General features: G+C 44.5%; 1 protein-coding gene across 1 annotated transcript in view; it reads left to right on the top strand.

Annotated features, from left to right (window-relative positions):
* LOC129835521 (diacylglycerol kinase eta-like) overlaps positions 1 to 10,224 on the top strand; it is a 14,806-nt gene extending 4,582 nt beyond the window's left edge. The window contains exons 7-13 of the mRNA XM_055901196.1: positions 1,221 to 1,355; positions 1,712 to 1,875; positions 3,459 to 3,573; positions 3,984 to 4,073; positions 5,177 to 5,296; positions 5,430 to 5,538; positions 6,147 to 10,224. Coding sequence (XP_055757171.1) covers positions 1,221 to 1,355; positions 1,712 to 1,875; positions 3,459 to 3,573; positions 3,984 to 4,073; positions 5,177 to 5,296; positions 5,430 to 5,538; positions 6,147 to 6,199 — 786 coding nt within the window. The 3' untranslated portion in view covers positions 6,200 to 10,224. The remainder of the gene's footprint in view (positions 1 to 1,220; positions 1,356 to 1,711; positions 1,876 to 3,458; positions 3,574 to 3,983; positions 4,074 to 5,176; positions 5,297 to 5,429; positions 5,539 to 6,146) is intronic.
* Positions 10,225 to 13,503: the final 3,279 nt, after the last annotated feature.

Below are 13,503 nucleotides of genomic sequence, written 5' to 3'. Positions count from 1 at the left end.
CAGGTAACACACACACACACCATTGCATCGCACAGGTAACACACACACACACCACCACATCGCACAGGTAATACACACACACACCACCACATCACACAGGTAACACACACACACACCATCGCATCGCACAGGTAACACACACCATCGCACAGGTAACACACACACACACCATCGCATCACACAGGTAACACACACCATCGTACAGGTAACACACACACACACCATCGCATTGCACAGGTAACACACACACACACCATCGCATCACACAGGTAACACACACCATCGCACAGGTAATACACACACACACACACCATCGCACAGGTAACACACACACACACACCATCGCACAGGTAACACACACACACACCATCGCACAGGTAACACACACCATCGCACAGGTAACACACACCATCGCACAGGTAACACACACCATCGCACAGGTAACACACACACACACCATCGCACAGGTAACACACACACACACCATCGCATCGCACAGGTAACACACACACACCACCGCATCGCACAGGTAACACACACCATCGCACAGGTAGCACACACACACACCACCGCATCGCACAGATAACACACACCATCGCACAGGTAACACACACACACACACCATCGCATCGCACAGGTAACACACACACACACACCACCGCATCGCACAGGTAACACACACCATCGCACAGGTAACACACACACACACCATCGCACAGATAACACACACACACACCACCGCATCGCACAGGTAACACACACACACACCATCGCATCGCACAGGTAACACACACCATCGCACAGGTAACACACACACACACCATCGCACAGATAACACACACACACACCATCGCACAGATAACACACACACACACCACCGCATCGCACAGGTAACACACACACACACCACCGCATCGCACAGGTAACACACACACACCATCGCATCGCACAGGTAACACACACCATCGCACAGGTAACACACACACACACCATCGCACAGATAACACACACACCACCGCATCGCACAGATAACACACACACACACGTATTGTTAAACGACTCTTTCTCCTATGTCTCTCTCTCTCTCTCTCTCTCTCTCTCTCTCTCTCTCTCTCTCTCTCTCTGTCCCTCTCTCTCTCTCTCTCTCTCTCTCTCTCTCTCTGTCCCTCTCTCTCTCTCTCTCTCTCTCTCTCTCCTTCTCACTCTATCCCCTTCTCCAGTGTCGTCAGGTAAAGATCACTATCCTAGGAGACGAGGGGGTACCAGTACAAGTGGATGGTGAAGCATGGATCCAGCCCCCAGGGATAGTCAAGATCACACACAAGAACAGAGCTCAGATGCTCACCAGAGACAGGGTGAGAGTATGTGTGTGTGTGTGTGTGTGTGTGTGTGTGTGTGTGTGTGTGTGTGTGTGTGTGTGTGTGTGTGTGTGTGTGTGTGTGTGTGTGTGTGTGTGTGTGTGTGTGTGTGTGTGTGTGTGTGTGTGTGTGTGTGTGTGTGTGTGTGTGTGTGTGTGTGTGTGTGTGATTGAGGAACACTGCATTAGGGCAACAGATTTATCTGATAAACCTCTACGCATACATCATGTCCAGTCTGTTCATTCTATTTCTGCATTGTATTTCTTCGTTCTATTTCTAAGTTCCAGAACTTTGAGAGGACTCTGAAGTCTCTCTGTGGCTCTAATTCTATCTGTTCTGTGTTTACATTGCAGAACTTTGAGAGGACTCTGACGTCATGGGAGGACAAGAGGAAGATTGACAGCTACCATTCCTCCAGGCCCCTCCTCAACTCTCAGCAATCTATGGAATACCTCACAGAGGAGGAGTGTGCCCAAGTTCAGCAGCTGGGCTTGGTGGCAGATACGCTCATCACTAGGTGTGTGGGTGTGTGTGTGGGTGTGTGTGTGTACACAGCAGCTAGGCACGGTGGCAGACACACTCATCACTAGGTGTGTGTGTGTGTGTGTGTGTGTGTGTGTGTGTGTGTGTGTGTGTGTGTGTGTGTGTGTGTGTGTGTGTGTGTGTACACAGCAGCTAGGCACGGTGGCAGATACGCTCATCACTAGGTGTGTGTGTGTGTGTGTGTGTGTGTGTGTGGGTGTGTGTGTGTACACAGCAGCTAGGCACGGTGGCAGACACACTCATCACTAGGTGTGTGTGTGTGTGTGTGTGTGTGTGTGTGTGTGTGTGTGTGTGTGTGTGTGTGTGTGTACACAGCAGCTAGGCACGGTGGCAGATACGCTCATCACTAGGTGTGTGTGGGTACACAGCAGCTAGGCACGGTGGCAGACACACTCATCACTAGGTGTGTGTTTGTGTGGGTGTGTGTGTGTACACAGCAGCTAGGCACGGTGGCAGACACACTCATCACTAGGTGTGTGTGTTCAATGACATTTTAGATTGTATTTTAATTGGTCAGTTTAGATTTCGTATGGATCCTTTCCGGTGTCAGGTGACGGACACGATGAGAGAGAGAATTCTCCATTAAACGGCAGGAAGCAGGAAGCAGGAAGCAGCTACATTTTGTGATTTTATGTTTTTTCCTTTCAAGTGACGACTACCAGAATTCAGTGCAGCGCTACAATCGATGAAGTCATAGCTACATACCAAAACATTGGAAAAAATACTAAAGTCCTATTTTTCTCGATGTTGTCCAGCTTCTAGCATGAGGCAGCTCAGTTCTCAGTGTGTGTGTGTGGAGGTACAGTAACATGGACACAGGGTGGGTGTATAGAGGTGTATAGAGGTAACATGGACACAGGGTGGGTGTATAGAGGTGTATAGAGGTAGCATGGACACAGGGTGGGTGTATAGAGGTGTATAGAGGTAACATGGACACAGGGTGGGTGTATAGAGGTGTATAGAGGTAACATGGACAGGGTGGGTGTATAGAGGTAGCATGGACACAGGGTGGGTGTATAGAGGTGTATAGAGGTAGCATGGACACAGGGTGGGTGTATAGAGGTGTATAGAGGTAACATGGACACAGGGTGGGTGTATAGAGGTGTATAGAGGTAACATGGACACAGGGTGGGTGTATAGAGGTAGCATGGACACAGGGTGGGTGTATAGAGGTAGCATGGACACAGGGTGGGTGTATAGAGGTGTATAGAGGTAACATGGACACAGGGTGGGTGTATAGAGGTGTATAGAGGTAACATGGACACAGGGTGGGTGTATAGAGGTGTATAGAGGTAACATGGACACAGGGTGGGTGTATAGAGGTAACATGGACACAGGGTGGGTGTATAGAGGTAACATGGACACAGGGTGGGTGTATAGAGGTAGCATAGACACAGGGTGTATAGAGGTAATATGGGATACCATTAATACAGTGGTGTATTGTCCTATAGGATAACAGTAATACAGTGTTGTATTGTCCTATAGGATAACATTAATACAGTGTCGTATTGTGTCCTATAGGATAACAGTAATCCAGTGTTGTATTGTGTCCTATAGGATAAGAGATGCGGCTAAGACACACAAGCTGGTGGAACAGGAGTTGGCTCATGCTGTTAACGCCAGTGCCCTGGTCCTCAGTGAAGCCTTCCCCTCCAAGCCGTCCAGCCCTGAGGTAAGACAACTCCACTAGCAGCCGCTCTAGATGTTTGTAGCGACGCTTCCCATGATCCCTTTCATGATCAACAGCATTTATTTCAACGGTATTAAAATCAAACGGATGATGTATGTTGTTTGTATGTTCAGGGCCTTTTTTCAATTTCTTTACATCTCTGAACATCAAACTGCAGAGGAGGCTGGTGGGAGGAGCTATAGGAGGATGGGCTCGTTGTATTGGCTGGAATGGAATGAATGAAACAGAGTCACACATGTGGTTTCCAGATGTTTGATACCGTTCCATTTATTCCATTCCAGCCAATAAAACGAGCCCGTCCTCCTATAGCTCCTCCCACCAGCCTCCTGTGGTAAAATGGGTAACTCCCCATTTTTTAAATGTTGTCCTCACCAGTTCTCTGTGCTCTTCAGTGTCTGAGTCGCAGTACAGCAGTGGAGATCGTGAACAGCAGTAGAGTCCTAAAGCTGGAGACCACGATGCTGCTGGAGGGGAAACTACTGGTATACTATAACTCCCTACTGGTATACTGTAACCCCCTACTGGTATACTATAACCCCCTACTGGTATACTGTAACCCCCTACTGGTATACTATAACCCCCGTACTGGTAGACTGTAACCCCCTACTGGTATACTGTAACCCCCTACTGGTATACTATAACTCCCTACTGGTATACTATAACCTCCTACTGGTATACTATAACCCCCTACTGGTATACTGTAACCCGCTACTGGTATACTGTAACCCCCTACTGGTATACTGTAACCCCCTACTGGTATACTGTAACCCCCTACTGGTATACTGTAACCCCCTACTGGTATACTGTAACCCCCTACTGGTATACTGTAACCCCCTACTGGTATACTATAACTCCCTACTGGTATACTGTAACCCCCTACTGGTATACTGTAACCCCCTACTGGTATACTATAACCCCGTACTGGTATACTATAACCTCCTACTGGTATACTATAACCCCCTACTGGTATACTGTAACTCCCTACTGGTATACTATAACCCCCTACTGGTATACTGTAACCCCCTATTGGTATACTATAACCTCCTACTGGTATACTATAACCCCCTACTGGTATACTATAACCCCCTACAGACCAACTCAGTGCAGATTGTCTAATTTGGTTCGGTTCTGTTTGGCTCAGTAGTGTGAAAAAAGGTTTCTAATAGTATGTGTTATCTATCTCTAACCTCCCTCCCTCTCTCCTCCCCTTTCTCCTCCCTCCCTCTCTCTCTCCTCCCCTTTCTCTCCCTCCCTCTCTCTTCCCTCTCCTTTCTCTATCTCCCCTCCCTCTCTCCTTCCATCTCCTTCCTCTCTCTCCCCTCCATCTCTCCTCCCCTTTCTCCTCTCTCTTCTCCCTCTCTCCTTCTCTCTCCTTCCTCTCTCTCCCCTCCATCTCTCCTCCCTTCTCCTTCCTCTCTCCCCTCCATCTCTCCTCCCCTTTCTCCTCCCTCTCTCCATCTCTCATCCCTCCCCTCTCCATCTCCATCTCTCATCCCTCCCCTCTCCATCTCCCCTCTCTTCTCCCCCTTTCTCCCCTCTCTCCTCCACCTCCCTCTCTCTCTCCTCCCCCCTCTCACTGTTTCAGGTGGACTCTCCCCAGGAAGAGGAGCTCCTCTCTACTCTCAGCAGTCTGAGCACTGAACTCTGCAAGCTGGACGACATACACTGGATCTGCCCTGCCATGCACTGCTCTGAGGAGGTGGCTGTGAGTGTGTGTTTGCAATCAAAAACAGCAGGAGTCCATTTTTATTCAACCACTCAACTTTTATTTATCTCCTTCCATCCTCCCTCTATCCTTTCGCTTTCTCCTTCCCTCCCGTCCATCTCTCTATCTCCAGGACACTGTGAGGGTGACCGGTAAGAGCAGTATTAAGATGAAGATGATGCCTAAGGTGAAGAGGGAGAGAGAGAAGCTCCACAAGCAGAAGTCCAATAGCTCTCTGTCGGGTAAGGATACAGGCCAGGCCCCCTGCTTTGAGGCCTGGAGGACAATAGGAAACTGTGCGGCCATTTTGGTTTTAACACAAGCATTTTGGGTCTAAGGCCCAGTGTTGATGGCAACCAAGAGTAAGAACTTGATTATTGTCTGGGGATTTTCTTACCAACCCTGGTCAAATATATGTGGAATTATGAATAACTTGGTATTGGACCACATGGGGCAGCCTTGCGGTTAGAGCTTTGGGCCGGTAACCAAAAGGCTGCTAGTTCAAATCCCTGAGCCATCAAGGTGACAAATCTGCCGGTGTGCCTTGAGCATGGCACTGAACCCAGATTGCTCCAACTGTTGATAATGGCAGACCCAGAAATTGGATATGCCAACAAAAACACATTTCCATGTCACACATGTACAATAGTGCATAAGCACCCACCAAATGATTATGTATCTGTTGTGTACATTTTATACATCATTTAACTTTTGATTATCAAGTTATTTGAGTTTATATATAAACAGAAAAAATACCTGTAGTGATTTTATAAGAGTACCATCAAATATACTGTATAAAACAAATGGTGAACTATTGTTGTTATTGTCTGTCTCTCTCTCTCTCCAACAGGATCTTGGGATATTAAAGGTGGCGCATATGAGACGGCTCCTTCAGGCAATTGAGGAACTTAACGCAAATACTTAACAAGGTACACCCATCACCATGGCAGCCAGGGGAGGTGAGGGGTGTCACCCTCTTCTTCCTGCCGGATGTGGGCTTTACCTACCGAGGGGTGAGAAGTACAGAATGATTCCACGACCCTCCCGCCTTTCAGCAAACACCTCCCCCTTGACTCTCGATGTTCTCCATTATGAAATTGGGGAGGAGTTGTTTTTAACTAGGGGGTGTGGCTTTGCAGCCTATCACCATTTTGGGTCCTGTTATTGGTTCTATTTGGCCTGCTGACCCAGGAGGTAGGCGTGGCTTCTTGAGACGAAAGCAGAGGAGGAGAGATGCTCTCTTAGCAACTTGTTTCCTTGACGACGCAATGTGTTTACGTAGGCGGAGCTCTCCTTTGCATGACATGAGCAGCCATTTTGTTTTTATTCTTAGATAACTACCTTTGTTTGGCAGGCGTTTACACTTCCTCTTTTCTCTCTCTTTTGTCATCTTTATTGACTTTCGCGACAATTTACAGGACTTTTTAGTTTCCTCAAGAAATCTGAAGACTGAAGACGACTTTGCTTTCTGTTCCTTTCGCCGTAAGAACAACAAAATGCAAATGAACAACATCTCAAATTATTCTCACCTGCTGAACTGGAGAGTCATAAATGTCAAAAGAAAATAATTGAGGAATGTACTACATGTGTGCGTGTTACCTTGTGAATATTAATTTTACCGTGTGAATATTCATATTACTGTGTGAATATTTGTACTACCGTGTGAATATTCATATTACCGTGTGACTATTCATACGGTAGTATGACTGGCCTACATGGTACTGCAGTAGCTACTTACTGTAATATTCAAGCCACTATGACCATCTGATGTCTCCATCCCTGCATGCCTTCCACTCTTAACTATCCAATGAGATGGAAGAAGTAGCCCACTAGACACTGATCTAAGGTCAAGATTAGAAGGGAAATCTGATCCTAGATCTGTGGTTAGGACAAACTTTCACCATGAGCTTATACATTCCCTAATGATCTCGATTGAATATATATATATATATATATATATATATATATATATATATATATATATATATATATATATATATATATATATATATATTCTCTTGTAGAAATTGGGTAGCGCCTTATCTGAAGACACTTCTATAAACTGTATAATTTTTTTTATTACGTTATTAATAGGAAGAATAAATTCATAAATAAGAATAAATTAAGAAATGGATACAACATTTATTACAACGTCCTGTAATATCTTGAAGATTTATTTAATCCGTTTAATGCTGAACAAACTTGAAATAATGATGTTTCTAGTCAATCAGATAAACTGTTAGCGATATGAATGTGCTACGGTACCATTAGCATGCTACTGTTAGAGGCTTTAATGAGGTACCTTTACATGTGTGGACAGTTTCTTACCGGGCGCACTGGTTTTAAATGACATATGACGATTGTGTGTGTATGTGCAAATGACACTGTGTGTGTGTGTGTGTCGTTCATTTTACTGTGTCGTTTGAGTTTACTGTATGTTGCCTTGCACTTTACAAAGCGAAACTTAAAGAACACATTTGTGCGTGTGTTGTAAAGTGACCGTTCACTTGTGGTTTTTATTGCTATGACAACGGTCCCTCTCCGTTGTATTTATGACAAATCTATACAGAGATCAATGTGTGTTAATATATAAATATAACCAAACAAATGTTAAAGTGTGTATGTGTGTATATATATATATATACAGTACCAGTCAAAAGTTTGGACACCTACTGTACTCATTCACGGGTTTTTCTTTATTTTTACTATTTTCTGCATTGTAGAATAATAGTGAAGACATCAAAACTATGAAATAACACATGGACTCATGTAGTATTTTAGATTCTTCAAAGTAGCCACCCAATTCCCTGATGACATCTTTGCACACTCTTGGCATTCTCTCAACCAGTTTCATGCGGAATGCTTTTCCAACTGTCTTGAAGGAGTGCCCACATATGCTGAGCACTTGTTGGCTGCTTTTCCTTCACTTTGCAGTCCAACTCATCCCAAACCATCTCAACTGGGTTGAGGTCGGGTGATTGTGGAGGACAGGTCATCTGATGCAGCACTCCCTCACTCTCCTTCTTGGTCAAATAGCCCTTATACAGCCTGGAGGTGTGTTTTGGGTCATTGTACAGTTGAAAAACAAATGATAGTCCTACTAAGCGCAAACCAGATGGGATGGCGTATCGCTGTAGAGTGCTGGGTAAGTGTGCCTTTAATTCTAAATAAATCACAGTCAGTGTCACCAGCAAAGCACCATCACACCTCCTCCATGCTTCACTGTGGGAACCACACATGCAGAGATCATCCATACATCTACTCTGAGTCTCACAAAGACCCGTCAGTTTGAACCAAAAATCTCAAATTTGGACTCATCAGACCAAAGAACAGATTTCCACCGGTCTAATGTCCATTGCTCGTTTCTTGGCCCAAGCAAGTCTCTTCTTATTGGTGTCCTTTAGTAGTGGTTTCTTTGCAACAATTTGACCACGAAGGCCTGATTCACACAGTCTCCTCTAAACAGTTGATGTTGAGATGTCTGTTACTTGAACTCTGAAGCATTTATTTGGGCTGCAATCTGAGGTGCAGGTAACTCTAATGAACTTATCCTCTGCAGGAGAGGTGAATCTGAGTCTCCTTTTCCTGTGGCGGTCCTTATGACAGACAGTGTCATCGTAGCGCTTGATGGTTTTTCCTGATTGACTGACCTTCATGTCTTAAAGTAATGATGGACTGTCGTTTATCTTTGGTTATTTGAGCTGTTCTTGCAATAATATGGACTTCGTCTATTACCAAAAAGGGCTTTCATCTGTATACCACCCATACCTTGTCACAAAACAACTGATTGGCTCAAACTCATTAAGAAGGAATGAAATTCCACAAATTAACTTTTAACAAGGCACACCTGTTAATTGAAATTCATTCCAGATGACTACCTAATGAAGCTGGTTGAGAGAATGCCAAGAGCGTGCAAAGCTGTCATCAAGGCAAAGGGTGGCCACTTTGAAGAATCTAAAATCTAAAATATATTTTGATTTGTATAACATTATTTTGGTTACTACATGATTCCATATGTGTTATTTCATAATTTTTATGTCTTCACTATTATTCTACAATGAAACAAATGTAAAATAAAGAAAACCCCTTGAATGAGTCTGTGTGTCCAAACTGTTGACTGGTCGTGTATGTGTTTTGCAGGGTTGCAAAATTCCGGTAACTCCCCAAATTCCCATGTTTTGTAGAAATCTTGATTGGAAGATGTTTTAACCAGAAGGGAGTCCAGGAATCCTCCAACAAGGAAAGTCACAGGAAATTTGCAACCCTAATGTTCTTAGTTTACACATCCTAATCTCATGGAACAAACATATTCTCAAAAATTTTACTGCAAGGTTAAAATTTTACTCCAATGTTATGCCAACCGTTCCTTAGCAACGGCTTCTGTGTCTGTTGCGCGGTACTAGGATATCGGTACTGAACAGTATTGAAATATTCACGTGACATTAAAATATATAGCTGTCAATCGCCAAGGTACTGAGAGGAACGGAGGACAATGCAACAACGTATCAAGTCATTAGGAAATGATTTGAAAACGTCTTGTCGGACTACATGTGTGTAACATGTAATATGCCACGGTTGTGTGTTTGACGACAAGGTTTTTGTGAACTCACTTTGTCTTGTGAACTCCCCCCCTTTACAGACAGAAGGACTCTCCTCTGCAATGCTCAAAGCTGGACTGGATGTTGCACGTTGTCTGTTAATTGGTTCTGCTGGTTGATCGCTGTAACCAGGCTGGGAGGTTAGCCTTTGGACCTAACATTATTCCGTTGTCCTAAGTGTCAAGATGTTGTATATTATACTATTTAATGGTATAAATTGATAAGAAGGGATGTGATTTGTGAATTGAATCTTGAATTGAATTGTGAATCTTTGACGTCATCATGTATTGGACTTGATTGAGTGTTCCAAATATACGTTATTTCATCTTAGAGCCAAACCATTATTTTGACAGGTTACTCGACAGAAATGTTTACTTTGCCAATAAGATGATGATCATGCCTATAAGCGATGATTTTACTTGTTTTACAGTCACATGATTATTTTATCAGTGACTTTAGTCTGGGATTCGATCAAAAGGCGCGTTGTCGTCGACTAGAGCGCTGCACGTGACTTTCAAAGGTAATTTACGATGTCCCAGGGTGCAGTGGGCTTGTTGACAACAGGCTATACTGTGTGTGTGTGTGTGTGTGTGTGTGTGTGTGTGTGTGTGTGTGTGTGTGTGTGTGTGTGTGTGTGTGTGTGTGTGTGTGTGTGTGTGTGTGTGTGTGTGTGTGTGTCCCATAATGCAAGTTGGATAGATGGAGTAACTTCTTTAGTTTTAATGAATATTACAGCATAAGCACATTTAACACCAACATGTCACACACACTGTACACTCAAACAGAAAGTATGTAGCTGAACATTCAATACAGTAGGCCTTATTTCATTACAACAAAATCATAGTATGGTGTCCATATTAGGACATTGATTCTGACCCAGATTTGTCTGATGCCTGACAATGTCCTAATATGGACACTGTACCAGAGGGTAGAGATAAACTCATCTATAACAGATTGATATTTGTATCTGTGCATACAGTAGAGATCAATACAATTTCTTTATGAATTAAAAACCAGTAACACTCTTACAGCCTTACCGTTCCTAGGACTGTACGGAAAATAGAACAATCACTCTCATAGCTAGTGAGACCATCCTCTTGACCTTAACCGTCGGTGACGGACAATCAATCTAATCTAACACGGGCATCTCCTACGCTTCTCGAAGATTCTGGACAATCGGTTTCTCTCACTCCTCATCCGAGCCACTGACGTCATCAATGTCTCCGTCCTACTGACTGGAGTTGTTGGCCTCATCTATGGAACCTGGAATAGAGTCCGGTCCATGTTTTCATTATAATACAGTGAACATTACTGTCTGTCCATGTTTTCATTATAATACAGTGAACATTACTGTCTGTCCATGTTTTCATTATGATACAGTGAACATTACTGTCGTCCGGTCCATGTTTTCGTTTCAACCCCCATATTTCAGACACCCTATTCACCACTTATAACGATAAGAAATGTAACATAAAGGCTCAACGCCACACAAGATGGGATCCTGCTCAGAGTTACAAATTTCATCGCTGGATACATTTGCGTATTTTTGCCACGCAAGTAATCAGAGCGGCTATTTGGTGTTCGATACTGTACGTACGGCTTAAAGAGGGACATTACATTACCCGTGTCTAGGTCCTGGGTTCCGGTTTGAACTTGGGGTTCTCTAGTTTCTCCCAGACCACAGCATCCACCTTACGGAGTGACACTTCCACATTAGAGGGAACCATGTTGACCACACTGTCGGCTACATCTGCTACCTAGAGGAGAGGAAAATCAAGGTGAGGAGAAGGGAGAGCGAGGAGAGGAAGAGAGAGGAGAGGCAGAGGACAACCTATTTGTTAGAGAGATACCATTTGAGACACTAACCATCCTACTAGGAAATGTAAAGAGAGAGAAGAAAGCAGAGAGGGAGCGACTCAAGCGAAATAATTACAATATAGCAATTTAACACTGGAGTGATAGATGTGCAGAAGATGAGTGTGCAAGTAGAGATACTGGGATAAAGGAGCAAAATAAATAACAGTATGGGGATGAGGTAGTTGGATGGGCTATTTACAGATGGGCTATGTACAGGTGCAGTGATCTGTGAGCTGCTCTGACAGCTGGTACTTAAAGTTAGTGAGGGAGATATGAGTCTCCAGCTTCAGTGATTTTTGCAGTTCGTTCCAGTCATTGGCAGCAGAGAACTGGAAGGAAAGCCGGCCAAAGGAGGAATTGGCTTTGGGGATGACCAGTGAAATATATCTGCTGGAGCGCCTGCTACGGGTGGGTGCTGTTATGGTGACCAGTGAGCTGAGATAAGACAGGGCTTTACCTAGCAAAGACTTATAGATGACCTGGAGCCAGTGGGTTTGGCGACGAATATGAAGCGAGGGCCAGCCAACGAGAGCATACAGGTCGCAGTGGTGGGTAGTATATGGGGCTTTGGTGACAAAACGGATGGCACTGTGATAGACTGCATCCAATTTGCTGAGTAGAGTGTTGGAGGCTGTTTTGTAAATGACATCGCCGAAGTCAAGGATCGGTAGGATAGTCAGTTTTACGAAGGTATGTTTGGCAGCATGAGTGAAGGATGCTTTGTTGTGAAATAGGAAGCCGATTCTAGATTTAATTTTGGATTGGAGATGCTTAAAGTGAGTCTGGAAGGAGAGTTTACAGTCTAACCAGACACCTAGGTATTTGTAGTTGTCCACATATTCTAAGTTAGAACCGTCCAGAGTAGTGATGCTGGACGGGCAGGCAGGTGCAGGCAGCGATCGGTTGAAGAGCATGCATTTAGTTTTACTAGCATTTAAGAGCAGTTGGAGGCCACGGAAGGAGAGTTGTATGGCATTGAAGCTCGTCTGTATGTTTATTAACATATTTTCCAAAGAAGGGCCAGAAGTGTACAGAATGATATCGTCTTTGAAGAGGTGGATCAAAGAATCAACAGCAGCAAGAGCGACATTAGTGAGGTCGGGCACTGATGTTAGGCGATTAGGCCCGGCTCGCAGTCGGAGTTCCAATTCATTGCAAAGGTGTTTGAATGGGGTTGAGGTCAGGGCTCTGTGCAGGCCAGTCAAGTTCTTTCACACCGATCTCGACAAACCATTTCTGTATGGACCTCGCTTTGTGCATGGGTGCATTCTCATGCTGAAACAGGAAAGGGCCTTCCCCAAACTGTTGCCATAAAGTTGGAGTGACAGAATCGTTGAGAATGTCATTGTATGCTGTAGAGTTAAGATTTCCCTTCACTGGAACTAAGGGGCCTGAACCACGAAAAACAGCCCCAGACCATTATTCCTCTTCCACCAAACTTTACAGTTGGCACTATCCATTGGGGCAGGTAGCGTTCTTCTGGCATCCGCCAAACCCAGATTAGTCAGTTGGACTGCCTGATAGTGAAGCGTGATTCATCACTCCAGAGAACACGTTTCCAATGGCCGACGTGCTGACGTTGCTTCCAGAGGCAGTTTGGAACTCAGTAGTGAATGTTGCAACAGAGGACAGACAATTTTTACGTGCTACGTGCTTCAGCACTCAGTGGTCATGTTCTGTGAGCTTGTGTGGCCTACCACTTCCCGTCTGAGCCGTTGTTGCTCCTAGATGTTTCCACTTCACAATAACAGC

The sequence above is a fragment of the Salvelinus fontinalis genome, chromosome 36 (assembly GCF_029448725.1).
Source record: "Salvelinus fontinalis isolate EN_2023a chromosome 36, ASM2944872v1, whole genome shotgun sequence".
NCBI lineage: Eukaryota > Metazoa > Chordata > Actinopteri > Salmoniformes > Salmonidae > Salvelinus > Salvelinus fontinalis.
This window is presented reverse-complemented; position numbering and strand designations above follow the sequence as displayed.